This window comes from Rhinatrema bivittatum, chromosome 4 (genome assembly GCF_901001135.1).
Source record: "Rhinatrema bivittatum chromosome 4, aRhiBiv1.1, whole genome shotgun sequence".
Taxonomy (NCBI): domain Eukaryota; kingdom Metazoa; phylum Chordata; class Amphibia; order Gymnophiona; family Rhinatrematidae; genus Rhinatrema; species Rhinatrema bivittatum.
This window is the reverse complement of record NC_042618.1, coordinates 21,153,539-21,180,934: the sequence shown is the minus strand read 5'-3', so window position 1 is coordinate 21,180,934 and position 27,396 is coordinate 21,153,539. Positions and strand designations below refer to the sequence as shown.

Here is a 27,396-nt window from a genome sequence, read left to right as displayed (position 1 = left end):
TCCTACACAAGGCAGGTCGGATAGTCTGTCTTGTACTTCAGGGCGTAGGTCGGAAGACTTGAGCCAGGGCCATCGTCTTGCCGAGATAGCAGCTGCAGATACCCTGGTAGCAGTGTCAAAGATGTCGTAAGATGATCTGATCTCATGCTTGCCAACCTCAAAACCCTTGTTTACTAGGGTTTGGAGCTGATCTTGAAATTACTGAGGCAGGGAGTCTTAAGTCTTGTATCTGCTTAAATAAGACCCTATTATATTGGGTCATACAGAGCTGATAAGAGGTAATTCTAGAGATGAGCATTGCTCCCTGGAAGACACTGCGAACAATGGCATCTAGAGATTTCTGTTCCTTGCCTGGGGGGAAGGAAGTGTGAGGTTTTGATCTCCTTGCTCTTTTCTGGGCAGATTCTACAACCACAGATTGGTGATCCAATTGAGCTTTGTGAAAACCTGGAGCTGACTGGACGAGATAGGTGGTGTCAGCTTTTCTGTGGACTAGGGCCACAGAGCCAGGATGTTCCCAGTTCTTTTTGAGGAGATCCAGAAGAACCTGGTGGATAGGGATGGAGGTTATTTCCTTGGGAGCATCCAGGAATTGTAACAGCTCCATCATTTGATGCCTGTCATCTTGTTCAGTCTGCAATTGGAAGGGAACCAATTCAGACATCTCCTTCACAAAATTTATAAAGGAAAGGTCCTCTGGAGGAGAATGCTTTCTGCTTTCAGTAGGTGAAGGTGGTGAAGGCGAATCATTGGTGTCTGGTGAAGAATCATCAGTCCAGGTATCGTAGGGATCAGCACCTTTTCCTCTAGGAGCTAGAGGAAGACAGGGCGGTGGGATCCCTGAAGATCCTGATCTAGGCTCTGAAGGACTGAGTAGAGGCACCGATGAAGGCATCTAAGGCACCGGCGAAGGCATCGAGGGCATTGATGGATAGCTTGGTGGCGCCGACGGACATATCGGCACCAATGGGTGGATCGGTGGCATCGAAGGACGTGTCGGCATCGATGGCTGAGGCATCGGCAGAACTCCCGATGGAGGGATGCGAAATGGTGTTTTCTCCTCCCGATGACAAAGCAATCGGGGAAGGCACTGGAGCCATTGGTGACCTAGGGTCCATCGGTGGAAAAGCGGCCATGAGCGCTTCCATCCTCGAGAGCAGCGGTGCCAACGCTGCTGGAATCGGGTCGGTGGTCGGTTCCGCAATCGGTACCGGTGTCTGTGCCGGAGGAACCTGGAATCGATGCATCGCCTTGTCGATGGCCTCCTGAACCATCCGGTCCAGTTCTTCTCGGAGACCTGGAGCAAGAAGCCCCTGCTCCAGAACAGAAGAAGGAGGCAGAGGCATAGCCGGAGGGACCACCGTTAAAGGCGGAGTCGCGGCTCCCGATACCCTGTTGGGTGAGGGTTGCCTCGGTGACCCGATCACCAAAAAGGTCGGTGCCTTTTCTGGACGGGGTTTTTTCAACAGCGGCTCAGACGATGGCAAGGCCGATGATTTCGCTCCCTCGATGGTCCGAGACTTTCGATGCTGGTGGCAATGTTTATCTCTACGGTCCCCACGATCCTGAGGGGGAGTAGAGGGTGTTGAAGGCCGAGAAGTCGTCGATGCCGGACTGTCACCGGCCAAAGGTCGATGCTGGCGCGAAGTTGACGGTGCCGGTTCTGACGATGTCGATGCAATAGACGGCGTCGGGGTTTGAGCACGGAAGAGAAGTTCCATTTTCTCCATTCTAGCCTTTTGGTGTCATTAGGGCACATTTGGTGTAGGTTAGGACATCGTGCTCACATCAGACACACATTACACAGACTTTGTGAGGGTCTGTGATGGACATGGTGCGATTACATGGCGTCGGGGTTCCTTCGGTGCCCGGACTGTAATCCTTCCTTTGGTGCCCTACTGGCCATCGACTGTGGTACGGTCAATGGCCAGTAGGGCCAAACTCGACGGTAATCGACAGAAAACAGGTAAAACACTTACTGGAGTACCGCGGCTTGAAAAAGTTAAAGGAGGGAGCTCCTTAACCGCATGGCTACTGCTGCACGGAAAAAAGAAGACTGAAGGGGGACCCCTGCTGGCTGCAGGGTTAGTGCCATCCTGGGCATGCCCAGTAGTGGCCAGTCAAAGTTCTGGAAACTTTGACAAAAGTGTTCCGTGATTGGGCTCCATCCTGTGATGTCACCCTTGTGTGAGGACTACCATCCTGCTTGTTCTGTGAGAGTTATCAAAATTTAAATAAAATATTTTGGACAGAATTCAGAGAACATAAATTATTTTACCACAAAACAAAACCAGCAGATATTAGAATTATATAAGATACCACATGTCCTTTACCTAATCTTCTAAAGCAGCGATTCTCAACCAGCGTGTTGCCAAACAACGGCAGGTGCGTCACAGCGCCCGGTGTCTCACTGCCCCGCTTGCGCTTCCCATCTCCCTTTTTCCTGCCCCCGTGGGCAAATGGGAAACCTCTTCTTTTCTTCCTGCCCCCGTGCAGACCAATCTGAAGCCTCCTCCCTTTTACCTGCCAGTGGGCGTAAGAAGAAGGGAGGGGAACCTCTGATTGGCTAGTGAGGCAGGTAGAAGGGGTATTGAATAGCCTAGGGATGAGGTGGTTTGAAGGGGGCTGGGAAGAGTACCAATCTCAAAGCCCGACCCCAACCAAGCAAGGCCGCCATGGGAGCCCATCCCCTTGGCGATAAAAAAGAAGGCCCACCGGAGTAAAGCCTTGGCAGAACTGGAGCCCATCCCTGCAGCGAAGGGTTTGGCAGTGAGGCCCGGTGCATGCATGTGAGAATGGGTGCCTAGGTGAGAACTTGTGGGTGTGGGTGTGAATGGGTGCGAGAGCATTTGAGTGATACAGAGAGAGACAGAGTGTGAGTGAGAGTGTATGTGAGTGAGAGAGTGTATGTGTGTGTGAGTAGGGATAAAAGCTCTACACTTTCTCTCAGCAAACTATACTTATAACTGCTTCGGTCTTCCTAATTTTGAGTTATATCATAAAGTACCAAGTACACAGACAGCAAGATGGTTTTGAATAGAGTGGACTCAAACAGTAAATCACAAGCTGCAACTCTATAAACATTAAAATCCCCTTCTCCTCATCCTCCTCCCTATTTTACAAATAAATTACCTTCTTGCAAATTAAAACATCCATATGCTACAAAGTGGAAATTAGCAACAAAATTTCAATTTCATGTGCTGCCTATTCTGAATCAGTTTAATGGAATGATTCACAAATTTCACCAGATTTATACTTGTTGGACAAAATGATAAAGGGGATGGAACAGCTCCCCTATGAGGAAAGGCTGAAGAGGTTAGGGCTGTTCAGCTTGGAGAAGAGACGGCTGGGGGGGATATGATAGAGGTCTTTAAAATCATGAGAGGTCTTGAATGAGTATATGTGAATTGGTTATTTACACTTTCGAATAATAGAAGGACTAGGGGGCATTCCATGAAGTTAGCAAGTAGCACATTTAAGACTAATCGTAGAAAATTCTTTTTCACTCATCGCACAATAAAGCTCTGGAATTTGTTGCCAGAGGATGTGGTTAGTGCAGTTAGTGTAGCTGGGTTCAAAAAAGGTTTGGATAAGTTCTTGGTGGAGAAGTCCATTAACTGCTATTAATCAAGTTTACTTAGGGAATAGCCACTGCTATTAATTGCATCAGTAGCATGGGATCTTCTGAGTGTTTGGGTAATTGCCAGGTTCTTGTGGCCTGGTTTGGCCTCTGTTGGAAACAGGATGCTGGGCTTGATGGACCCTTGGTCTGTCCCAGCATGGCAATTTCTTATGTTCTATAAATAGTGCATTTAGTCTGAACCATTTATATGGAATTTATATGAAAATGACAGGTTTTGTGGTTCGCCAAGTGAGAAAGGTGCAATGTATGTTTGATGTTTTCTGCCTGAATCAGAAAAAGGATTATTTACAGTAAAAAAATGAACCTACCTTTTAAGTTCACAATCTGAGAGAACTTTAGCTGTTGGATTTTATCAAAAGCTGAATCAACATCATCCAGGGTAAACAGACTGAAATCTTCAGTATTATGACGTGACTAAAGAAAAAGGAAATAAAGAAAACAAAGAGAGGTTTTCATCTTGCATCAAAAAAGTCTGAAACCATGTCTGCACCAGCACAGAGTGAAATATACCTGATAAAGATCGTACATAAACATCTGGCCCATTTTATATACAGGGATAGTTGCATAAATAGCACAATTTAAGCCCAGCTTTCCAATGGCATACGGAAGAGCCCCGAGGTGCAAAGGATCCGGGTGAGAAAGCAGTACTGCATCAACCTGGTGAGCATATCTGAAACAGAAATGCACATTCCATTTTAAACCTGATACTAGACAAATTGGATCATGTATGCCAACACATTCAATATCAGATGGCATCCTATGACTCCCCCAAACACAAGTAATGTGGATGCATTACAAATTTTAGAAGCGTGTGACAATTTACACAGCAAAACAAGAAGCAAGAAATATCATCTGCCAAATAATTTGGGTTTCAGGAAATTATCACACTAAGAAAAATCCCATTCCTCAATACAAAAATATTAGAGCTGTCCTTTCATTTACATGGTGAACTATGCAAACAATTTTGTACCGTATGGTTTTACCAAAATTCTTAAACGGAAAAAGATGCCCAATAAGCTTTCATGTAAAACTTCTGCTTTTAGTAAAACCTGCAGTATACAGTTACTTACTTCCTAAGAGAGTCTATGATCTCCATAGAAAAGTTCTCATCCCAGCCACAGTCTAGTAGAAATCGAAATTCATCTACTTGTAGCAGATAACAGACAGCAGATTCCTCCTGCACCCCCGAGACTGTAGTTAGCTTGATAATGGACGTCATTTTTTTTTTTTTTTTTATCAGCTACCAGCTACAGCCACTTCTCTGCAGAAAAGTAAAAAAAAAAAAAAAAAAGTAAAATGGCAGCAAATTCTATTCTCATCAAGAAGACAAATACCATGACAATATCTAAAAAAATCTTCTCAAAAGTAAAGAATGTTAAAATAACTGAAAATGACTTTACATTTATATATATCAAACTACAACAGAATAAATTGGACACAACACTACATTTCTTTCAAAACATGTAATAAAGGCAGATACTTGGCATATTGGGGTATAAAGAGATAGAAAAAAACACCAGTTCATAATCTCTACCTTGTTAATAGTGCCCAGAGGCATACAAAAGGAGGTTTTTTAAATCACCACTGGCCAAAAAAATCTCATCCTGTCTTCTTCAATCAAAAATATCATGAGCTAAAAATGTCATACAGGTGAATGTGTAACAATCTGCATATGTGGTACCATTAACCCAAAATCTTTAAACAACCACAAATAAAGTGTTAACAAATAAGCTGGAAAATTGGCGAAATTACTTACCCGATTATTTCGTTTTCCTTAGTGTAGACGGATGGACTCAGGACCAATGGGTATAGTGTACTCCTGATAGCAGTTGTAGATGGATCAGATTTCAATCTGATGTCAGCCCTAGTACATATACCCCTGCAGGAAGTGCAGCTCTTCAGTATTCTCCTCGAAAAGCATTGTGGATATATGTAGGACTGAATAATTTGAATAACTTGATAAACTTTATAACTTGGTTAACTTGATTAATTTGAACTGGTTGAATTGGCTATAGCTGGAGACTGCCAGTGTCCTCAACCGAGAAACATCGACACCCCTAGGATGGGTGTCCTAGATGAAGGAAGGCATGGCTTACCCTTGTTTCACTTGCTCCTGGGGATGTCCCCAGAGAATTCCATGAGTAACGGCAGCCGTGGGTGGGATGCTGAGTCCATCTGTCTACACTATGAAAAACGAAATTATCAGGTAAGTAATTTCTCCATTTCCTAATGTGTAGCACATGGACTCAGGACCAATGGGATGTATAAAAGCTACTCCCGAACCGGATGGGAGGCTGCCCGTGACCCACTTAGTACTGCCCTTGCAAATGCTGTGTCTTCCCGAGCCTGAACATCCAGGCGGTAAAACCTGGAGAAGGTGTGGATGGAGGACCATGTCGCCGCCCTGCAAATCTCAGCGGTGACAGCATCTTGGTTTCCGCCCAGGACACTGCCTGGGCTCTAGTAGAATGGGCCTTGACTTGTAAAGGTGGTGGCTTGCCTGCTTCCACGTAGGCCGCCTTGATGACTTCTTTGATCCAGCGGGCTAAAGTTGCTCACGAGGCCGCTTCCCCCTGCTTCTTCCCGCTGTGAAGGACGAATAGATGGCCAGTCTTTCGTATGGATTCCGACCTTTCCAGGTATCGGACTAGGAGTCTGCCGACAATGAGATGGCGTAGACTTCGAGCCTCTTCCGAATTCTTATGCTCATCTGGTGATGGTAGCGAGATGGTTTGGTTGAGATGGACGCGAGACACCACTTTGGGGAGGAACGACGGAACTGTGTGTAACTGGATGGTTCCCGGGGTGAGTCTGAGGAACAGCTCTCGGCAGGATGGTGCTTGTAGCTCGGATATACGACGGGCTGAACAGACTGCCAGCAGGAAGGCTGTCTTCAATGTTTATAGTCGGAGAGACAGGCCGTGGAGAGGTCTGAAGGAGGTTCCTGCTAGGAAATCTAGGACTAGGTTGAGGTTCCAAAGAGGCACCGGCCAGTTTAGGGGTGGTCGGATGTGCTTGACTCCTTTCAGGAAGCGGGAGACATCCAGATGAGAGGCTATGCTGCCGCTCTGGCTCTTGGTTCCGTAGCATGACAAGGTAGTCACCTGTACCTTGATGGAGTTGAGGGACAATCCCTTCTGTAGACCGTTCTGCAGGAATTCCAAAATCTCAGGAATTTTGACTGAGCGTGGTATGATGTCATGGTCCTCGCACCAGGATTCGAATACCCTCCAAATCCTTATGTATGTTAGGGATGTGGAGAACTTGTGTGCTCAGAGTAGGGTGTCAGTTACTGCCCCCGAATAGCCTCTCCTCCTTAGATGAGTCCTCTCAATGGCCAGACCATAAGAGAGAATTGAGCTGGATCCTCGTGGAGGATCGGTCCGTGTTGGAGCAGGTCTCTGTGTGGAGGTAGCGGCAGGGGGTTCCCTATTAGTAGTCTTCGCATATCTGCATACCACGGTCTTCTTGGCAAGTCTGGGGCCACTAGAAGTACTGGACCCCTGTGGTGTTCTATCTTGTGGATGATTGCGCCCAATAGGGACCACGGTGGGAAGGCGTATAACAGTCTCCTGTGGCCAGATCTGTACCAGGGTATTGATTCCCTAGGACTGGGGCTCCCGCCTGCGGCTGAAGAAACTGGATACTTGGGCGTTGGACTGGTTTGCCAGGAGGTCCATGGTTGGTGTTCCCCAACGGTTTACTATCAATTGGAATGCTGTGGTCGACAGCTTCCATTCTCCTGGATCTAGACTTTCTCTGCTGAGATAGTCCGCTGTGACGTTGTCTTTCCCAGCAATGTGGACGGCAGAGATCTCTTGAAGATTCATTTCCGCCCATGACATTAGGAGGTCTATTTCCAGAGACACCTGTTGGCTTCTGGTTCTTCCCTGACGATTGATGTAGGCCATAGTTGTGGCGTTGTCCGATATTACTCTTACCGCTTTGTCTCGGAGTCTGTGAACGAACCTTAGGCAGGCTAGTCTGACTGCCTGGGCTTCTAGGCGATTGATGTTCCAACCCGACTCTTCTTCATTCCATTGCCCTTTGGCGGTTAGCTCCTGGCAGTGTGCACCCCAACCTCGTAGGCTGGCATCCGTGGTGAGTAGGATCCAGTTTGGTGAGGATAGTCTCGTTCCCTGGCTCAGATGGGCTTCTTGTAGCCACCATCGTAGTTGGGCCTGAACTCTGTCCGGAAGCTGAAGCCATACAGTGCAGTTCTGGGACAGTGGATTCCATCGTGATAGTAGTGAGCTTTGTAGGGGTCTCATGTGAGCTCGTGCCCATGGGAATACTTCCAGTGTGGATGCCATGAGGCCGAGAACTTGTAGGTAACTCCATGCTGTGGGGCAAAGTTCGCTCAACAGGGTTTGTAACTGGGTCATCAGTTTTGATCTCTTTGTCTGTGTCAGGATGACCTTGTCTTGTCTGGTGTCGAACTGGACTCCCAAGTGCAGGCAGCTCTTGTTTGTGTTGACCACCCACCCGAGGCTCTACAATAGAGTCTTGACTCTGTTGGTTGCCTGGTGACTTTCCTCTGGGGATTTCACTCTGATCAGCCAATCGTCTAGATAAGGGTACATGCGGATTCCTTCCTTCCTCAGTGTTGCTGCCACCACCACTATGATCTTGGTAAACGTCCGGGGTGCAGTGGCTAACTCGAAAGGTAGTGCTGGAACTGGTAGTGACGTCCAGGATCGAGAAGCGTAGAAAACACTGATGGTCTTGATGGATCGGGATGTGTAGGTAGGCTTCCGACAGATCCAGGGAGGTAAGAAACTCTCCCGGTTGTATCGCCCTTATTACCGAGCGTAGGGTTTCCATGCGGAAGCGAGGAATCTTCAGGTGACGGTTGACCGCCTTGAGGTCCAGAATAGTTCTGAACAATCCTTCTTTCTTGGGGACGATAAAATAGATGGAATAATGGCCAGTATTTATTTGTTGTGGAGGCACCAGTGTTATAGCCTCTAAGGCTAGTAATCTGGTCAGTGTAGCTTCCACTGCCATCCTCTTGGAAGGGTCGTGGCAGTGGCAGGGAGATTCCACAAACTTGTCCGGAGGGAAGTGGTGGAAATCCAGGTAATATACCTCTCGAATGATGGATAGGACCCACTTGTCCGCAGTTATCTCGACCCATCTTTGGTAGAATAGGGCAAGTCTGCCCCCTATGGCTTCTTCCTTTGGATGGATCGGCTGAATTTCATTGTGGGGTGCGGCTGGGTCCTGGGCCCAAGCTGGCTCCCCTTTTATTGTGCTTATTCCGAAAGGACTGGCTCCAGCCTGTGGGACGCGCCGCTTGATATGAGCTTCTATATGGGTTGAAGCGCTGTGATCCTTCCCCCCTGGAGGTCCAGGGGGGAAGGATCGCTGGTTTCTCTTCTTCCTGTCCTCCGGTAGCCGCGGCAGTGGGGACTCGCCCCATTTGTTGGCTAGTTTCTCTAGTTCGCTTCCGAACAGGAGTGTTCCCTTGAAAGGCATGCTCGTGAGTCTCGTTTTGGAGGATGCGTTGGCTGACCAGTATTCTTTCACTCAGCACATGGTTAAGCTCTGGAATTCATTGCCAGAGGATGTGGTTACAGCAGTTAGTGTAACTGGGGTTAAAAAAGGTTTTGATAAGTTCCTAAAGGAAAAATACATAAACTATTATGGTAATTAATAAGCAATTGTAGCTTGTGAGTTATTTAATGTTTGGCTGCTTGCCAGATACTTGTGACTTGGATTGGCCACTGTTGGAAACAGGATGCTGGGCTTGATGGACCATTGGTCTGACCCAGTATGGCATATCTTATGTTCTTATGGAGCCAGATTTGTCTTCTGGCTGCCACGGCGGATGAGACTCCTCTGGCTGCTGTGCGTACCAGATCTGAAGTGGCATCCGCGAGGAATGATACAGGACCTCCCCAGGAGTGTTGTTCCTGGTCTGTGCTAAGCAGGCGCGTGTCACCATGGCACATCAGGCCGCGATCTGTAAAAACATAGCGGAGACGTTAAAGGACTGTTTGAGGATAGATTCCAGATGTCTGTCCTGAGCGTCTTTGAGTGCTTCTCCTCCCTCCACCGGGATAGTAGTGCGCTTTGAGACCGCGCAGACCATGGCATCCACTTTCAGGCATTCCAGGAGATCTTTGGTGGCTGGGTCCAGAGGGTACATGGCTGCCAGAGCCCGGCCCCCTTTGAATGTAGTTTCTGGGGCATCCCATTCCAGATCAATTAGTTGCTGGACGGCTTGTAATAGTGGGAAATGGCGGGAGGTCTGACGGAGTCCCTCTAATAGTGGGTTCATCTTAGGTTCCCACGAGGCACTTGTGCCCGGGATGGAAAGCTCTTTTAAGCTGGGTGTGACCAGGTCTGGGAGCTCGTCCTTGGTGAAGAAGTATGTCATGGTTCAATGGGGTTCTGTCCCCGGATGGCGTTCCCCTTCCTCCAGGGGTTCTGACTCCTCATCTGAGATGTCCGTGTCCCTGAGGGTGGGGCTTCTGGGCAGTGGGATCACTTCCCTGGGCATAGAGGGTCCCAGCCTGTTGAGATCCTCTGGTGGAGCCTGTGGCCGCATTATAGGAGGCCCCAGTTGCATGTGGACGAAGGTATGCAGACCTTTAAAGAATTCCACCCAGGAGATAGAAGCTGGGTCTAGACTAGGGGGCACAGTGTCCCTGGGGAGCCCCGTTTCAGGGGGGGTCCCGCTGTGTGATGCTAGGTCCGGCGTACTGCTCGAGAGGCTGGGGTCCAGTACCGGCTGGGGAGGGCCATAAGTTGGGTCCCCTAGGGCCTCTTCGCACTGTATACACAGAGCCGTGGCCTCCTCATGCTGTGCAGCTCTAATGTGGCATGCTGGGCAAAGGCCCTGAGCTTTGAGCTTATTTTCATGTGGTGCCATAGCTTGTGCGCATACAATACAGTTGTGCGTGTACTGAAGTTGCGTGCGTAGGTTTGGTGCGCGTGTGCAGAGATATGCGCACGGGTTGAAATTATGCGCCCGGCACAGTAAGCGCGTGGCCATGCATTTCATTTGTAAGCCTGGTACTTATGCGTGCAATGTTGTGCGCACAAGGTATTTGTGCGCACGGCTCGCCTCTGTGCGCACGGATCGAGACGGCGGACAGGGCAGCGAACAGGGTCAAAATGGTAACGGCGACCACGCGGACAATATGGCGACCACCTCGGAGGGTCTCCACGTGGGAGGACCCTCGGATCTGACTGGGGTCTAGCCCTGCTAGGGCAGATCAACCCGGTGGCACTTGTCCCGGCTGGCGACCTGTGCGTCTCCTCGAGCTTCGGAGACCGGAGACTTTTAAATAGATTTCTACCTTACCTTGTCTCGGCGCTTCCCGGTTTCATTCTGGGCGATCTCTGGCTGGGGGGGGGGGGGGGGGAGGGAAAATACCTTCACCGCCACGCTCGAAGTTGCACCCGCTGCCTCTCAGTCTCACCCGATGTTGGGGGCTAGGTCCCCGCCGAGGGTTGGTCGCCGGACCGAGGTTTACCTCGGAGGGATCACGGAAATCACCTCGGGAATCTCAACTGGGGGAGGGACCCAACAGGTGTCACCGCAGGAGAGCGGGGCTCGTCTGTAGAGGTAAGATTTCTTCTTAATTTGGTTTTCTTTGGTAAATTTACTCTAACACTGTGCTAGCGTGCATAAAGTCTCTAACTGCTATGGAGACGGAAAATAATGAAGAGCTGCACTTCCTGAAGGGGTATATGTACTAGGGCTGACGTCAGATTGAAATCTGATCCGTCTCCAACTGCTATCAGGAGTACACTATACCCATTGGTCCTCAGTCCATCTGCTACACGCTAGGAAAATTAAGCTAATGTTCAGCCACTGAATTTCAAATACCTTCTTGAAGCATATCTTAAAAACAAACAAACAAAAAAAAAAACAAACCATCCAGAGCTTCCCATCAATCAAGAGATTGACCTTCTCATATGTAGTACTGCTATCAAAGCCTTGGAGATAGAAAATGCTATTATTTAATACTATTCACTCAGCAATCAATGGGGCTGATGTAATAAAACCCGTGCCAAAATTGGCACTAATTTTTTTGTGCCTATTTCTGACTGCATGTGTGGAAAAGAAACATCAGCGCTATGGGATGTAATAAAATAATGGTATGCAAATGAGACCTAAGATACAAATACTGCACTAGCAAAAATCCCATACAGAAACCCATGCTAAAAATCAGTGTTAATGAAAAAATGGCTGCAGAGTTCCTTATTGGCTGTTTAAAGTGACATGGGCCAAACTGAAGTGTAATCGGTGTGCATAAATGCCCATCAAATTTCTGGGACATGCCTTCTTGCAGGCCTATAAAAGCAGCTCCTTTCAGGGCTGTGTGTGTGTGTGTGTGTGGTGTTAGGAGTTGGTGGTAGTTCTATATTTCAATTGTTGAGTGTTGTTTTTGTTCTGCTTGTTTTTCCCTTTTGTCTGTGACTGAATCTTTGGAGCACATCTGCTTGTTGGTCTGTAATTGTCTGCCTGTCTTTTTTGTCTGCTTGTTTATTAGGTTCCTGAAAGAGCGGAGTGGGTGTTTGTGGCTGTGGTGAGAATGGAACGTGACAGATGTGGGGCGAGACAGGGAGAGGATGAGTGCAACAGGTGGGCGAGTGGTGACGGGCTGGATAGGATTGTGTTGAGTCAGCAGAGCATAGCCAGGGAGGGGGGATGGGCGGGAGGAGAGGTGTGTTTGGGAGGGGGGGAAGTGGAAAAGAAGACGCGTGGAGGTGCCATAACAGGGGGAGGGGGAGAGAGAGAGATGGGAGCTGGAAGTGGGAGCAGTGCCCAGAAGATAGGGACCCATACCACTCATCTGATAGCGATGAACAGGCAGGAACTAGCAGCCAACAGAAGGCTAAATAGCAGCAGGATGTGCTCTTTTTGAAAGAGGAGAAGGACCTTCTGGTGTGGCAGGCCTGTGAAAAGCACAATGCGCATTTTGGTCAGAAGGCATCCAAAGTGAAGAGGAAGATCTGGAAGAGCACTGCGAAGAATATCAGCAGCCTATCAGCGGCTGCAGGACATTGGAGCAGCTCAAGCACCATTAGCCCACCAGGTTGGTTGTCAAGGCCAAGTTGGCACAAATTGAGTGGTCCAAACGCCAGACAAGAAGGGGCCTACCATATGAGGTGCAGCTTATGCAGACAGAAGAAATGGTCCAGAAGTCCCTGCAGAGGAATGCATGCCCCATACTGGGGCATGCATTCAGACACTGTAGAAGGAGGTGGTCAGCAGAGGATGGAGACAGAGGTGCCTGTTGCAGAAGCGCCTACCACAAAGGGGCCTGTCACAGCCGAAGAGTCAGGCCCAAAGAAGAACCAACAAGTCTGCAGCTATTTAGCAAACCACCGGCAGCTACTCAAGACAGTTTGTTGAGCTCCATCTCACATGGCCAGACATCTTCCTTGCCTGAAATCTCAGATGTTCCAGTTACACCTAGCACCTGTGTGGGCAGCAGGTCTCCAGAAAAACAGTGACTGGTGGTGGGCCTGTGGACATTGGCAGTGTTTCATCAATACAAGCACCACTCTCCTCCATGGACATAATAGTGGATCAGCTGGCGGCAGAACTAACTGCAAGACAAGAACTCGTAGAATCCAGTGTGATGACAGAAATGAGGGCTATACATTGAGAGATAGAGCACATGTGAAGGGAAATGTGCCAGATGCAGAGAGGGGCCAGAATGTCAGCGAGGGAGAGCACATCTGCAGCCAATGTGATGTCAGATCGCATCCATACTTCATCTGATGACAATGCTAGTATTCTACGTGGTCTTGACTCCACTTTGCGGAATATCAATCAGACACTGAACCACCTGACCAGGCTCATGCTCCCCCAGGAGGCAAGCATATCCCCCTCCTCTGAAACCACAGAGTGCAGCGTCCCCCCATGCAGAGGCAGAGGTGGTCATGGTCAGAAGCAGTATCCTCAAGGCAAATTCCCACCATGCTGATCTTTGAGGCAGCTTCCCACCATGCTGACTCCCAACCAGACTTTTTCTGGACCTGACCCTACATCATGCCATTGTTAACTCCATCTAGTCCATCAATGACATCTGCCATGCCGGAACACCAATGAGTATTTTGCAGTCTGCTGCCATGCCAAACCATGTTGTTGCTCGTCACTGCATTGTGCAGAGACAGTGCTTGTGCTCCTGCTCTTCCTTCCAGTGCAGATGCTTCTCATACTTTGGTGCCTCATCTATACATGGATGCTTCTCTCACTCAAACACCTTGTCTCTTCCATCACCTAACTCGCCCACCAATGCTCATCTCTTCTCTTCTGTGAGTATTCATACTCTGATATAATATAGGTGCAACAACGGAAGGACAAAAAAACCAAACATACACCACCTTCCAAAGAAAGCAGAATATTTTCACCATCTATGTGGCCACTTTTTTTCTCTTTTCCCTTTCTTTGCAAGTGGTTGCATCATCACTGCAGTTTGCAGAGATGGTTGTTGTGCTCCATGTCTTCCTTTTGGCACAGATGCTTCTCCCACCTGGAAACCTCATCTTTGCCATCGCTTAATCCACCACCAATGCTCATCTCTTCCATTTACGCATGTTTTCACAATCCAAAATTCCACAGTACAGTACCATTCTTTCCCCGTGGGCAGAACAGCTTAATTTGTAGTTCCTCTCACTTTTTTTCTTTTACCTTTCTTTGCAGGTGGGTGTAACATCACATACTGTTTCTACAGACTACAGGTTCTAAAATGACTTAAACCACTCTTATTCTTCCATGACTTCAGGACAGTCCTCCAAGTGCTACTATTCGCCAAAATAGACTACTGCAGTGCCCTTTTCCTAGGCCTCCCCAAATCCACTACCAAACCACTGCAGATGATTCAAAATGCGGCAGCGAGATTGCTGACCAGTACCAGCCGCGGCGAACACATCTCACCCATCCTCAGGAACCTACATTGGTTACCAGTTAATTTCAGAATTCTATACAAATCAATCACCTTAATTCATAAAACCATCCATCATCATCTTCAACTCGACCTGGAAATCCCATTCAAACTCCACTCCTCCAACAGACCAACTAGGGATATTCTCAAAGGCACTCTGAAATTTCCCCCCACTAAAGCCTCACGCCTCTCTACAACCAAAGACAGAGCTTTTTCGATAGCTGGCCCATCTATCTGGAATAGCATCCCATCAAATCTCAGACTGGAGCCCTGCCTTTTAACTTTTAGAAAAAGACTTAAAACCTGGCTCTTTCTCCAAGCCTTCACCGATCCACCAGACATTCACTAGTTTGACCTTCACTCTTACCCAACCTTGCATTTACACTCAAGAATGGACTCTGACTCTTCCAGGTTAAAGCACCTATTAAGCTTTTAACTGTACACTCTACGGTAACACTTTATATTTCTCCTGCCTTATCTTCCTTCCAGCTTGTCGCAAGCTTCCAAGTTCTCTTTCCCTGTTGATTGTAACTTTGACTTATTCCCACCTATTGCTTAGCTCTCGTTTACTTGAATTGTTACTCCAGCTATTCCCTGTTAAATGTAAACAGATCCGATATGGTTATTACTATGAAGGTCGGTATAAAAAACTGTTAAATAAATAAATAAAATAAATACTGCAGCAGTGGAAATGGTCGCTCCTGGCCTGTCCTTTATCACTGCTGTTTGAATGAGACGGTGGATCATCTACAACTTTCTTCGGGTTGAGGATGCTTTGTCCATCTTGCTAGGCTTTCAACAAGGGTCTCAGTTTCTGGACCCATTGATGGAATTTGTAGACTTTTGCTTTATATGCGACCTTGAATTGTATGCACTCACTTTGAAGTACATTCTAAAAATAGTTGTACAATTGCTTTTAAAGTCAAGTAAACAATTTGAAAATTTTACAAGTCTTGTAGGAAATTTTTCTTTAGTCTGTCAAAGGGGTGAGGGGGATCTGCTGTGTGGTTTTGCAAGCTAGTACCCCCCCCCCCCCCCCGAGGTGGGTCTTGCTGCTGGTATTGTGTGAGCCTGCTGAGGAATCTATGCCTGGACCCTCGCAAAGGGATCTGACTGTTCCGCTGAACTGCTCCCCTGTATCACCCCAGGAAAATTCCTGAAGCTCACCTGGGATTTTCTCCCTCGATGAGTCTTGCTCAAAACCGCCTCCCTCCTCATAACACTCCCCGATGTTGCCACATGATACTCTGCTCCAGAATGAAGGCTGTGGGCCTGGAAGCTCCCGGTCATAATAATAGCCTAAAATCACCTGTATTCCTGTTCCTCCAAAGCTTTATGGAGGGGAAATCAATCACACAGGCAGAGAACTCAATCCCAATGAATATTCGGGTTGTGCGGCATGCCCTACACAAACGAGGCCTTCAGGATATGCGGGGGTTGTGAGGCATGCTCCTCTCCTATGGAACCTTTAAAAGCTGCAGAGATGTGCCAATGCAATAGAGCTGCCGCCAAAACACAGCCATCTTGTCCCACTGCAAACTCCGCAGGAACAATAGCTGAACCAGTCAGCTGAAGGCAAACGGAAGTCATGATCAAAGAGGGCAGGCAGCTTTGTGGGCTGAATATTTAAAAGGGACCGTGACATCATCAGGCTGAGACCATTGCTCTCCACCTCCCAGGATGTTACCACATTGGTGGCATAGCCACAAAGAAGAGAGAGGGGAAAAAAGGGGGGGATGGGGGAGGGCTGCAGCCAACCCGAGAAGCTGGAGGTGATGGGGAGCGGCAGAGGCAGGCCTACGGTGCATGGTAACACACAGGCTTCCAGCATTCCGCCTGGCCTTCACATTTCTTTACGGTGTGTCAGAGTTGGTCCAGATATTTGCAAGACCGGTCTTTTAAATCTCTGGACCAAGGACCTTGGGCCTCTGTTTTATGGATGTCACAGGCCCGGCATTCTTACTGCAGAGACTTCCGCAGCACTGTAGAAGTCTCTGCAGCAAACATGCTAGGGCCTGTGTTCATGGTTGTCCCAAGCCCAGCATCCTTGCTGTGGAAGTCTCTGGAACTAGGATGCTGGGCTGTTGTCACCCATGAAACACTCAGGACAGGCCCAGCATCTTTGTGGCAGAGACATCCATGGTGCTGTGCAAGTCTCTGCAGCAAAGGCACTGGGCCCATGACATCCTTGAAGCAGAGGCCCAGCATCTTTGCTCCAGAGACTTCCCACACCACTGTGGAAGTCTCTGGAGCAAAGATGCTGGACTTCTGTTTCACAGAGTCACAGGCCCCGCATTCACACCGATGAAGAATAGGACCAATGAAGACTAAGACCGTTCAAAAGTTTAAATTTATTAAAATTGCATTTAATTGGAAAATTATTAAACACACATTTCATTAAACAGGCACATTTCAACATTTTAAAAAACTGGAATAGTTACAATTTGAACATTTTGAAAAATGCTGCATTCTCCTGGCATTCATCTTCCCCAGGGCTGGCGCTGATCTGAGAAGAGAAAATTGTTGAAGTCAGAATCTCACTTCACACACAACTGATCAATCCATCCCGCCCCCACCAATATGCGTAAAATCATACCTCCGAAGTAGTCCGCAATGACCTTGTGACAGACTTCATGCCACCTTGCTGTGCTGTCTCCATCTGTGGCAGGTGCGTACATTTGAAGTATGGCTCTCAGGTCCAAATTCACATTTAGGTGAATGCCATGCTAGAAGGTGCAGTATGCAGCACATGACTAAAATGTCTGCGACTTTCTGCAGCAACTACTGCAGCACACCTCCAGAGTGGTCCAGGCAGCAGAACCTGCCTTTCAAAACCCTGAATGTATGTTCAATGACAGCTCTGATTTTTATGCGTGCCTCACTGTATCAGATTTCTGCTGGTATACATAGCACAGACCAGGGCATGGGCAGCCATGCTTTGCAGCCATAACCAGCATTTCCTGTTAAAAAAAAAATGGAGAGTTCTATTGTTTAGCAAACTGTATATTACTATTCAGCAAATTTCCTGCCTTTGGTACCCACCCCACAGAGCTGACATTTGCAGTGGATTAGTATGCACTTTGGCATCGTGTACCAGAAACCATATATTATTCTGCCTTTAGTACCCACCCCAGAGAGCGTACTTTTTAGCTAAACGTTTGGTACCTATCCCAATTCACTTGATTCTATAGTGGAATAGTACATACTTCTGAAACCATGCACCTCCCTCAAGTGCATGCTATTTTGCCTTTAGTACCCACCCCAGTGAACTAACATGTGCAATGGATTAGTATGTGCTTTGGAACCATGTACCAGAAACCATGTATTATTCTGCCTTTGGTACCCACCTAGAGAGCTCAATTTTTAACTAAACTTTTGTTTCTTTTGGTATCATCCCAAGCTGTTTGATTCGATAGCAGAACAGGATGCACTTCTGGAACCATGCACCTCACAGTACACACTATTCTGCTTTCACTACCCACCTGAGAGAGCTTACATCACAAATTTAAGTATGCGCTTTGTTTTGACTTCCATTTCAAACTCACCAAGCATCCAGTCTTCACTTTATTTCCTTTCAGTGAAATTCTGGGCCAGTGCTGACTGTGCAAGGTTGAAGCAGTCATGGCTGCTTCCTGCAAACTTGAAGACAACGCTTATAATCTTCATGTGTGCATTGCAGACAACTTGTACATTCAGGGAGTGGAACTGTTTCTTATTCCAGTATGCCATTTCTCGCTCATGTGACGGGGCGAGAGTGACATGGGTACAATCGATTGCACCTATTATATTCAGCATACCAGTTATGTCAAAGAACATGCACGTCATCTCCTGCTACTCTGTAAACTGTTGTGGATACTTAATGTACTACCTGATGCATTGCATCATAGCCCTCAGTACCTGGCTGAAATGCCTTGAAAATGTTGGCTGGTCCATACCAGCCACTGTGTTCTAGAATGAGCCTGTGGTGAGAAAATGCAAGGCATCGAGAAGCTTGACCAAGCCCAGAATGGCACAGCCATGCTGGATCAATATCATTCTTGATTTCTTCACTGAGAGCAAGAATATCCTGGAGCTCAATCTATAGGTACACACCACATCTGTCTGGCAAACCGTAGTATTGTCCTCAGGTGGAATATCTTCTGCCTGTGTGCCCTTCTGCAAATAGCTTTAGCCTAAACAACCTGCTCTTCTTGGGACTTCCTTTCTTCTTCAACAATAAATTGTATTCTTTCAGCCTGTTCCTTCTCTCTGCGACGCAGAATAGCTTCTGCTGCTGTTATTCTTTGGCTGATCCACAAAATGTACAGAAGCATCAGAAAAAAAGTGCATGAAAGAACATAAGAATTTGCCATACTGGGTCAGACCAAAGGTCCATCAAGACCAGCATCCTGTTTCCCACAGTGGCCAATCCAAGTCACAAGTACCCGGTAAGTACCCAAACACTAAGTAGATTCCATGCTACAAATGCCAGTAAAAGCACTGGCTATTCCATAAGTCTACTTGATTAATAGTAATTAATTGTCTACTCCTCCAAGAACTTATCCAAACCTTTTTTAAACCCAGCCACACTAACTGCACTAACCACATCCTCTGGCAACAAATTCCAGAGCTTAATTGCGCATTGAGTGAAAAAAGCAAGTTTGCTTACCTTAAATGGTGTTTCTGTAGATAGCAGGATGAATTAGCCATGCTGTCACGGGAACTGTCTATCAGGGCCCAGGAGGCGGAGCTTCTGAGTTCAGAGCTTTGCTCTGTTCAGCTGCGTATGCCTTCCCGCGAAGAAAAACAGTCTCTCCTCAGTCCGTGATTAAGCAGTTCATGAAATAAGTTCAGTATGTCGACTATCCAGGGAGGTGGGTGGGTCAGCATGGCTAATTCATCCTGCTATCTACGGAAACACCGTTTACGATAAGCAAACTTGCTTTTTTCCGTTGATAGCTGGGCTGAATTAGCCATGGGCTCCCGATCATGCTGTAATATGTGGTTTTATGTCTTTATGCATGATCCAATCACGGTGGATAGTCGATTGTGTAATCATGTGGACATAGATTGTAGGATGACTCGTCCCAGTTTGGCATCATCAGTTGTCTGATCTAAGCAGTAGTGGGACGTGAAAGTGTGCAAGGATGACCATGTCACCGCCTTGCATATGTCTATGGGTTGTACATGTCAAAGATGCGCCACTGAGGTCGCAACTGCTCGCATTTGATGTGCGTTTGGATACGAAGATAGTGTCAACTTTTTCTTTTGGTAGCAGAATTGAATGCATTGGGTAATCCAGCTGGATATAGTTCTCTTAGCTACAGAAGGCCTTGAGCGTTTGGGTTGAACGACACAAACAATTGTGACGCTCAGGACTCTGATTGTGTTCTTCTTTGGTAATAGGCTAATGCTCTTTTGCAGTCCAATGAGTGTAATAATCTTTCTCTATCATTCTGATGAGGCTTGGGAAAGAACGTTGGTAGATCAATGGATTGATTGAGGTGGAATTGGGATACCACTTTCGGAAGGAAAGATGGATGCGTTCAAAGTACAGCTTTGTGATGGTAAAATTGAAGATAAGGGCTATAATGCACTAATGCCTGGAGTTCGCTGACTCTTCACACAGAAGTCACTGCGATGAGGAAAACTACCTTCCATGTAAGGTATTTAATGTGTGCTGAATCTACTGGCTCAAAGGGTGACAGCATGAGCTGTTCCAAGACTAGGATGAGATTCCACGGAACCGGAAGTTTAGAAACCGGAGGTTGCAGATGGGAAAAGCCTTTAAGTAAACGAGATATGATAGGATGAACTGAGATGGGTTGTCCGCTATGGCACTGAGGTGTACTCTGATGGACGAGGTTGCAAGGCCTGTGGTATATAATGTATGTAGATAATCCAATAAACATTCCGGTGAACAGTCCAATGGGTGTATGTCCTTAGATGAGCACCAGGCTGAGTATCTTCTCCATTTAAATCCATAATTCCGTCTTGTATATGGTTTTCTGGATTCGATAATTATACTTTGCGCGGACAATGAGACGCCCTGTTCCACTAGGAGGAGCCGCTCAATCTCCACGCTGTTAAGTGAAGGGAGGCATGCATCAGGTGCAGTAGCACATCCCCCTCCTGTGACAACAGGTCCTTTCGATCTGGCAGCAAGATTGGATCTGCGATGGATAGATGTAGAAGGTGCATGTACCATGGTTGTCTGGGCCATGCCGGTGCTATCAATATTAATTGAGCCGCGTCTTGTATGCACTTTTGTAATGTTCTGGTTATGAGGGGTATCGGAGGAAAAGCACACATGAGGGTTCCGTCCACGGGACCAGGAACGCATCCTGCGCCGTTCGATGTTGGCTGGGCCAAATTGAGCAAAACAGAGGGACTTTTGCTTTGACCTCCATGGCAAAGAGGTCCATCATCGGTATTCCCTATTCAGAGAAAATACTGTGTATCACTTGTTGATTGAGCGACCACTCATGAGGGTATAATATGCGACTTAACCAATCTACCCAAGTGTTTATTTATTTATTTAAGTTATTTTAATATACCGATGCTTAAGACAAGTCTTATCGAACCGGTTTACAATGAACAAGGGGAGAACCAATTAACACAGCAGGCGTAAAAAGTTACAATAAAACAAGGAATGAAGAACTTTGTCATTAGAAAATGAGGGATGCTCCCGGCAGATAGGTCACTTGAAGGTGTATTGAATGAGTTACGTGATCTAGAATCTGTAGCGTTTCCTTGCAGAGGGACCATGAACTGGACCCTCCTTGTTTGTTGATGTAGAACATCGCTACTTGATTGTCTGTATAGACCATGACTCGATGACCTCGTTAAGTGCGGGAGGAATGCCTGAAGTGCATTCCATATCACTCTGAGTTCCAGAAGATTGATCCGAAGATGCTGTTCTTGTGCGGACCACTGACCTTGGGTTTGCAGTTGGTCCAAATGCGCTCCCCATCCCTTGCGGAATGCATCGGTAGAACTACATCATGTGGGGGAACACTGAACAATCATCCTTGGTGAGAGTCGTTTCCTTGAGCCACCACTCTAAATCTCTTAACATGGGGTGTGTCAAACCCACTTTTGTCATTAATGGTTTTGAGTGTTGTTTCCACTGTCGTTTGAACCCCCATTGTAGGCGACACATATGCAGTCTCGTGTTGGGAACAGTGTGAATGGCCGCTGCCATGTGACCCAATGCCGTGAGGATTTGATGCACTGAGGGCCGCTTCATTAATTTGAGGAAGTGAAATAGATGTTGCATTTCCAGCCTCCATTCCAAGGGTAGGAAGGCTCTGGTTTTGGTGGTGTCCAAACGAGCTCCTATGAATTGAAGAATTTGTGTTGGGATTAATATGGATTTTTGATAATTGACTACAATTCCCAAACTGTTCAAGTATTGAAACGTTTGGTGAAGGTAGTTGTTGAGAGTCTCTGGTTCTGACTCTACTAGGAGCCAGTCGTCGAGATACGGAAAGATTTGTATACTTCGTTACATAAGAACATATGAACATGCCATACTGGGTCAGACCAAGGGTCCATCAAGCCCAGCATCCTGTTTCCAACAGTGGCCAATCCAGGCCATAGGAACCTGGAAAGTACCCAAAAACTAAGTCTATTCCATGTTACTGTTGCTAGTAATAGCAGTGGCTATTTTCTAAGTCAACTTAATTAATAGCAGGTAATGGACTTCTCCTCCAAGAACTTATCCAATCCTTTTTTAAACACAGCTATACTAGCTGCACTAATCACATCCTCTGGCAACAAATTCCAGAGTTTAACTGGAGTTGAGTGAAAAAGAACTTTCTCAGATTAGTTTTAAATGTGCCACATGCTAACTTCATGGAGTGCCCCCTAGTCTTTCTATTATCTGAAAGAGTAAATATCCGATTCACATCTACCCGTTCTAGACCTCTAATGATTTTAAACCCCTCTATCATATCCCCCCTCAGCCGTCTCTTCTCCAAGCTGAAAAGTCCTAACCTCTTTAGTCTTTCCTCATAGGGGAGCTGTTCCATTCCCCTTATTTTGGACGCCCTTCTCTGTTCCTTCTCCATCGCAATTATATCTTGTTCTTTTGTTCTATTGTTCTATGTAAAGCCCCTACTCTTTTTGGCATTTCAATGTTGTATGTAAACCGGAGTGATTTGTAGTTCTTACAAGAACTTCGGTATATAAAAATTAAAAATAAATAAAATAAAATAAATAATATCTTTTTTTAGATGTGGCGACCAGAATTGTACACAGTATTCAAGGTGCGGTCTCACCATGGAGCGATACAGAGGCCTTATGACATTTTCCGTTTTATTCACCATTCCCCTTCTAATAATTCCCAACATTCTGTTTGCTTTTTTGACTGCCGCAGCAACTGAACCGACAATTTCAGTGTGTTATCCACTATGACGCCTAGATCTCTTTCTTGACGTAGATGCGCCACCACCACTGCCATACATTTGGTAAAAACCCTGGGGGCTGAGAGGCCAAATGGAAGGACTTTGTATTGATAATGCTTGTCCCAAAACTGGAAGGACAGGTACCTCCACGAGGCTTGGTGAATAGGAATATGGGTATAGGCATCCTTTAATCTATCCACATCCAATCGTTGGGTTGAAGAAGGGGTAGGATGGTTTTCATCGATACCATCTTAAATTTCTCCTTGACTAGGTGTTTGTTCAACTCGCGGAGATCCAAAATGGGACGGTGACCTCCTGTCTTCTTGGGAATTAGGAAATATGGTGAATAGAATCCCTTGTTGTGGGCATACGGTGGAACAGTTTGAATTGCTCGCTGTTGCAAAAGGGATGTTGTTTCCTTTGCCAATTGGTTCTGATGGCTTTGGGGTGTCTTTGCGAGTAGATGTGGAAGACAAGGTTTGGAGGTGAAGTGCAGTTGGTACCCTTGTTCGACAATTTCTAGAACCCACTGAGCTGTTATCGCCTTCCAGTGTTGCAGGCACGTTATTCTGCCTGGTGGGTTTTGTGGCAGTGGTGGTGGGTCCCAAAGTAAAAAGATGGTGTTTTCTTGGAAGTAGCTTGAGGTTGCTGTGTTTATGCATGTTGTGCTCTAGGCCTACCTCTCCTATTCTGTAGCGGCTGAAGGTGAGCTCACTGAGATGGATTGTACGTGATAGGTTTATAGGTCTGATATTGCCGGAAAGGACGTCGTTGATACTGCTGCCTGCGGTTTGTAGTGTAGTATCTTCGTCGTTTGGCGTATGAAGATGGTTGGGCCAATGACTGAACCGCTACCGCTTGTTGTTTTAAGTTGGCCACTGTCTCTTGGAAGCGGTCACCGAACAGGTTATCGCCCTTGCATGGCAAGTTCGCCAGCTTGTCGTGCAGATCTTCCCTTATCGCGCTGGAACGGAGGCAAACTATTCTCTGAGCTGCTATAGCAGATGCTGACGGATGGGACGAAGATTTGAAAGCCCCATACACAGTGCACAGGAGGTGCCGTATGCCCTCTTCCATGTCTTGTATAGGCTGGGTGATAGGCAATGTAGATTGATCAGCTGTAGGACGCGCAAGCTTTTACGGTCTGCAAGCACTCGTACAAATATTGTGCCAGATAGAACTGATGTTGATTTATCCGAGCCGAGAACATTGCTGACTGGTACGCCTTTTTCGTGAAGTCATCCAGGAAACAAATGTTCCTTCCCCGGAGGCATAGATGCATGCAATCTGGATTTTTTGGCACGTTGCATGGTCGATTCTACTACCAGTAACTAATGTAGGAGCTGTGGTGTGGAATAAAACAATGACTATTTCATCTTGAACTTTAAAGCAGTCTTTCTGGAGACTGGCGGGATGGTAAATGGCGTTTCCCACAATTTTTCTAGGACCAAATCCAGCACCTTGTGCGATGGTAACGAGGTGGGTTCAGCCGGTAAATCAAATATTTTGAGGAGACCCAACATCTCTGCCCGTGGATCCAGGATCTTCTGCACATCTAAATTGAGGACTGCACCCATTTTCTCCAAGAATTTGAGGCATGACAAATCTTCAGTGGGCGAGTATGGCTCAGGTGAATCCTCGGGAGGATCCGATGGGTATCCAGTGGATGATCCCGGAGATGATTGAGGGGAGACTGGATCTTCAGATAGAGTTGACTCCCATACGACGGGTTGTGTCACTGATTGGGGTGAAGGGACCCGCGGTGAAGGAGTTTATGGATGTTCCGGTGAAGATTGTGGCTGCGGTGATCCTGGTTTGCTACCTGTTGGAGAGGGAGGTAGAGTGAACGTGGACTGAAAGATTTCAAAGAAACCAGAGAGAGCTGATGACAACTGTGAAAAGGTTTGCTGAGTTTGTGGTGGCATACGTGTTTTTGAAGGTTTTACAGGACCTGTCGGGGAAAATGCCGCAAGCAAAACATATGTCTGGGGCCCCAGACTGGATCTGTCGGGGGTGCAGGTCCCCTGAGAATTTCCTTTTCTTTTGTAACGGCTCCTGGAGTCCCTTGTCAGAAGCTCGGTGTCCAGAGATGGAGGAGAGATCCGAAAACACCGGTCGTGGTGATGACGAGAAGATGAACGTGATTTTATTTGAATGTACTTTTCTTCAGACTGTATTGGAAAGTCATGAGTGTCCTCACCTCTGGGCGATGTGGATTGCTCTAAGAGATAAGGGCTAGAAATCATTATCCCCTGATGTCTCGAGGGGGTCCGATGTCCTTTTCCCTGAAGATGCTGAGGATTGACGACTTCCATGAGTTGATTTGCTAGAATGCTTTCCTTTGCTATGCTCCTGAGTCAAGTGGGACTCTTTCCGCGGATGATGCATCGATGTATGCACCGGTGTTTGTCGAGGCGTCATTATTTGCATCTCGATTGGTACTTGGGTTACTAGGTGCGCCGCGTGCATCGACGATGGCGCTCCATGCATTGACTTCGACGCGCCATGCATCAATGTTGATGCTCTCTGCGTTTCATGCGCAGATTCCGGCACTGCAGATATTGCTTTTGACTTTTTGTGCATTGATGATGGCGCCTGACGCGATGCTGACTTCTTCCCTGGCTTCTCCAGCCTTGACCTGTGCTTCAATTTGGACACAGAATGCGTCGGTTGGAGGGTTTGCGTCGGCGCCGATGACACTAACAGGGAGCGTTTCGACACGGAGAGTTGCGGCTCACCCCCACCATGCGCCGCAGACTCCTGGGATGAGCGGCGCATCGATTGCCAGTCCTCCCAGTGCGGCCTACTGCTTTGAGAGTCGCGAGCACTCTGGGCCTCCGGTCCCCTGGTGATTCCTCCAGTCCTGGAGGTTGTGGGTTCCATGGACGCCGCTCTCCTTACCTTCGGGGTTTTCTGCTTGGCTGGCGCCGGAGAGGAATAAGCCTCAGCTGGTGGGGGCAAACGAGCCCCCTGATGCCACTCAAAGTTCTTGGATCTTTAGAGCCAGTTGATGCTGGGCTCTCGGTGACATGCGGCCACAATGCGTGCATGTGGCCTGGATATAGTCTGGTCCCAGACAGTGGTAGCAACAATCATGTCAATCTGTAATAGACATGATCTTGCCGCAGTGACAAGGCTTAAAGCCTGACGGCCTTGGATCTAACTTTTTAGACATAAGTGGTGAAGAAAAATAATCAGTCTGAGGAGACGAAGTTCCACATGCGATTCTGCGCGCGGAAAAAACAGACTGAGGAGAGACTGTTTTTCTGGGCGGGAAGGCACACGCAGCCGTACAGAGCAAAGCTCTGAACTCTACTTGGAAGCTCCGCCTCCTGGGCCCTGATAAGACAGTTCCCACGACAGCATGGCTAATTCAGCCCTGCTATCAATGGGAAAATAATTTTCTCCAATTAGTTTAAATGTGCTACTTGCTAATTTCATAGATTGCCCCCTAGTCCTCTATCATCCGAAAGAGTAAAGAACAGACTCACATCTACCCGTTCTAGACCGCTCATGATTTTAAAGACTTCTATCATATCCCCCCCCCTCAGCTGTCTCTTCTCCAAACTGAACAGTCCTAACCTCTTTAGTCTTTCCTAATAGAGGAGCTGTTCCATCCCCTTTATCATTTTAGTCGCCCTTCTCTTACCATCTCCAGTGCAAGAATATCTTTTTTTAGATGCAGTGCCCAGAATTGTACACAGTACTCAAGGTGCAGTCTCACCATGGAGCGATACAGAGGCAGTATGGCATTTTCCGTTTTATTCACCATTTCATTCTTAATAATTCCTAACATTCTGTTTGCTTTTTTGACAGACATAGCACACTCAGCCGATGACCTCATTTAAATATTATATCGCGTGCCCAGGAGATGTGGCAGGGCGTGCAACACTGAACTCCTGTTTTCCGCACTTTATTGTATTGGCCTGTAGAAGTGCTGTCTCTATTTGATTTTTCTGAACTGTAATATACTATTATTTGACAACCATTTTGGTCTGAACTCTGCCTGATTTCCTTTGGAATTACAAAACACATTTTTTTATTTTGGAACCAACTAAAAGTGTGGGACTTTGCGCTTTTGGTAAGTCTTCCATTGGGCCTCCCAGAGACAGTCTGGTCCCCAACTGGTGATCCTTGGTGGACGCTGCATTAAACAGCCCTCACCTCCCTCTGCGGCTCTGAAGGTGACCTAATAGTTATACCTAATAGTTTTATTTACATGCCATTTGTTATGGGCCCCAAACTAAACCATCTGTGTGTTTTTCGCACAGGTTTGTTTTGGCGCTAAAACCTTTATTATACGAGTAAGGTTAGTGCCCCAAAATCCCGCACATGGCTTAGCACGGCCTTTTACATCAGCCCCTCTATTTTAAAAGTTGCTATGATCTGACATCACATCTATTACACACCAATATTGCTTACATATTCTGCAGAAAATGTAGAAAAACATTTCTTC

General features: G+C 47.0%; 1 protein-coding gene across 4 annotated transcripts in view; it reads right to left on the bottom strand.

Annotated features, from left to right (window-relative positions):
- Positions 1-27,396, bottom strand: part of CPSF2 (cleavage and polyadenylation specific factor 2) — an 87,639-nt gene that overhangs the window by 58,912 nt on the left and 1,331 nt on the right. Inside the window, exons 1-6 of one of the 4 annotated variants that reach the window (XM_029597820.1) lie at positions 18,099-18,304; positions 17,150-17,513; positions 16,995-17,059; positions 4,714-4,904; positions 4,154-4,313; positions 3,952-4,057 (exon numbers count right to left, since the gene is read on the bottom strand). In XM_029597820.1, the coding sequence (XP_029453680.1) occupies positions 3,952-4,057; positions 4,154-4,313; positions 4,714-4,862 (415 nt within the window). In that variant the 5' untranslated portion in view covers positions 4,863-4,904; positions 16,995-17,059; positions 17,150-17,513; positions 18,099-18,304. Of the gene's footprint in view, positions 1-3,951; positions 4,058-4,153; positions 4,314-4,713; positions 4,905-16,994; positions 17,060-17,149; positions 17,514-18,098; positions 18,305-27,396 lie in introns of those variants that run through there. The other 3 variants (XM_029597818.1, XM_029597819.1, XM_029597822.1) reach the window with 3 other exon arrangements.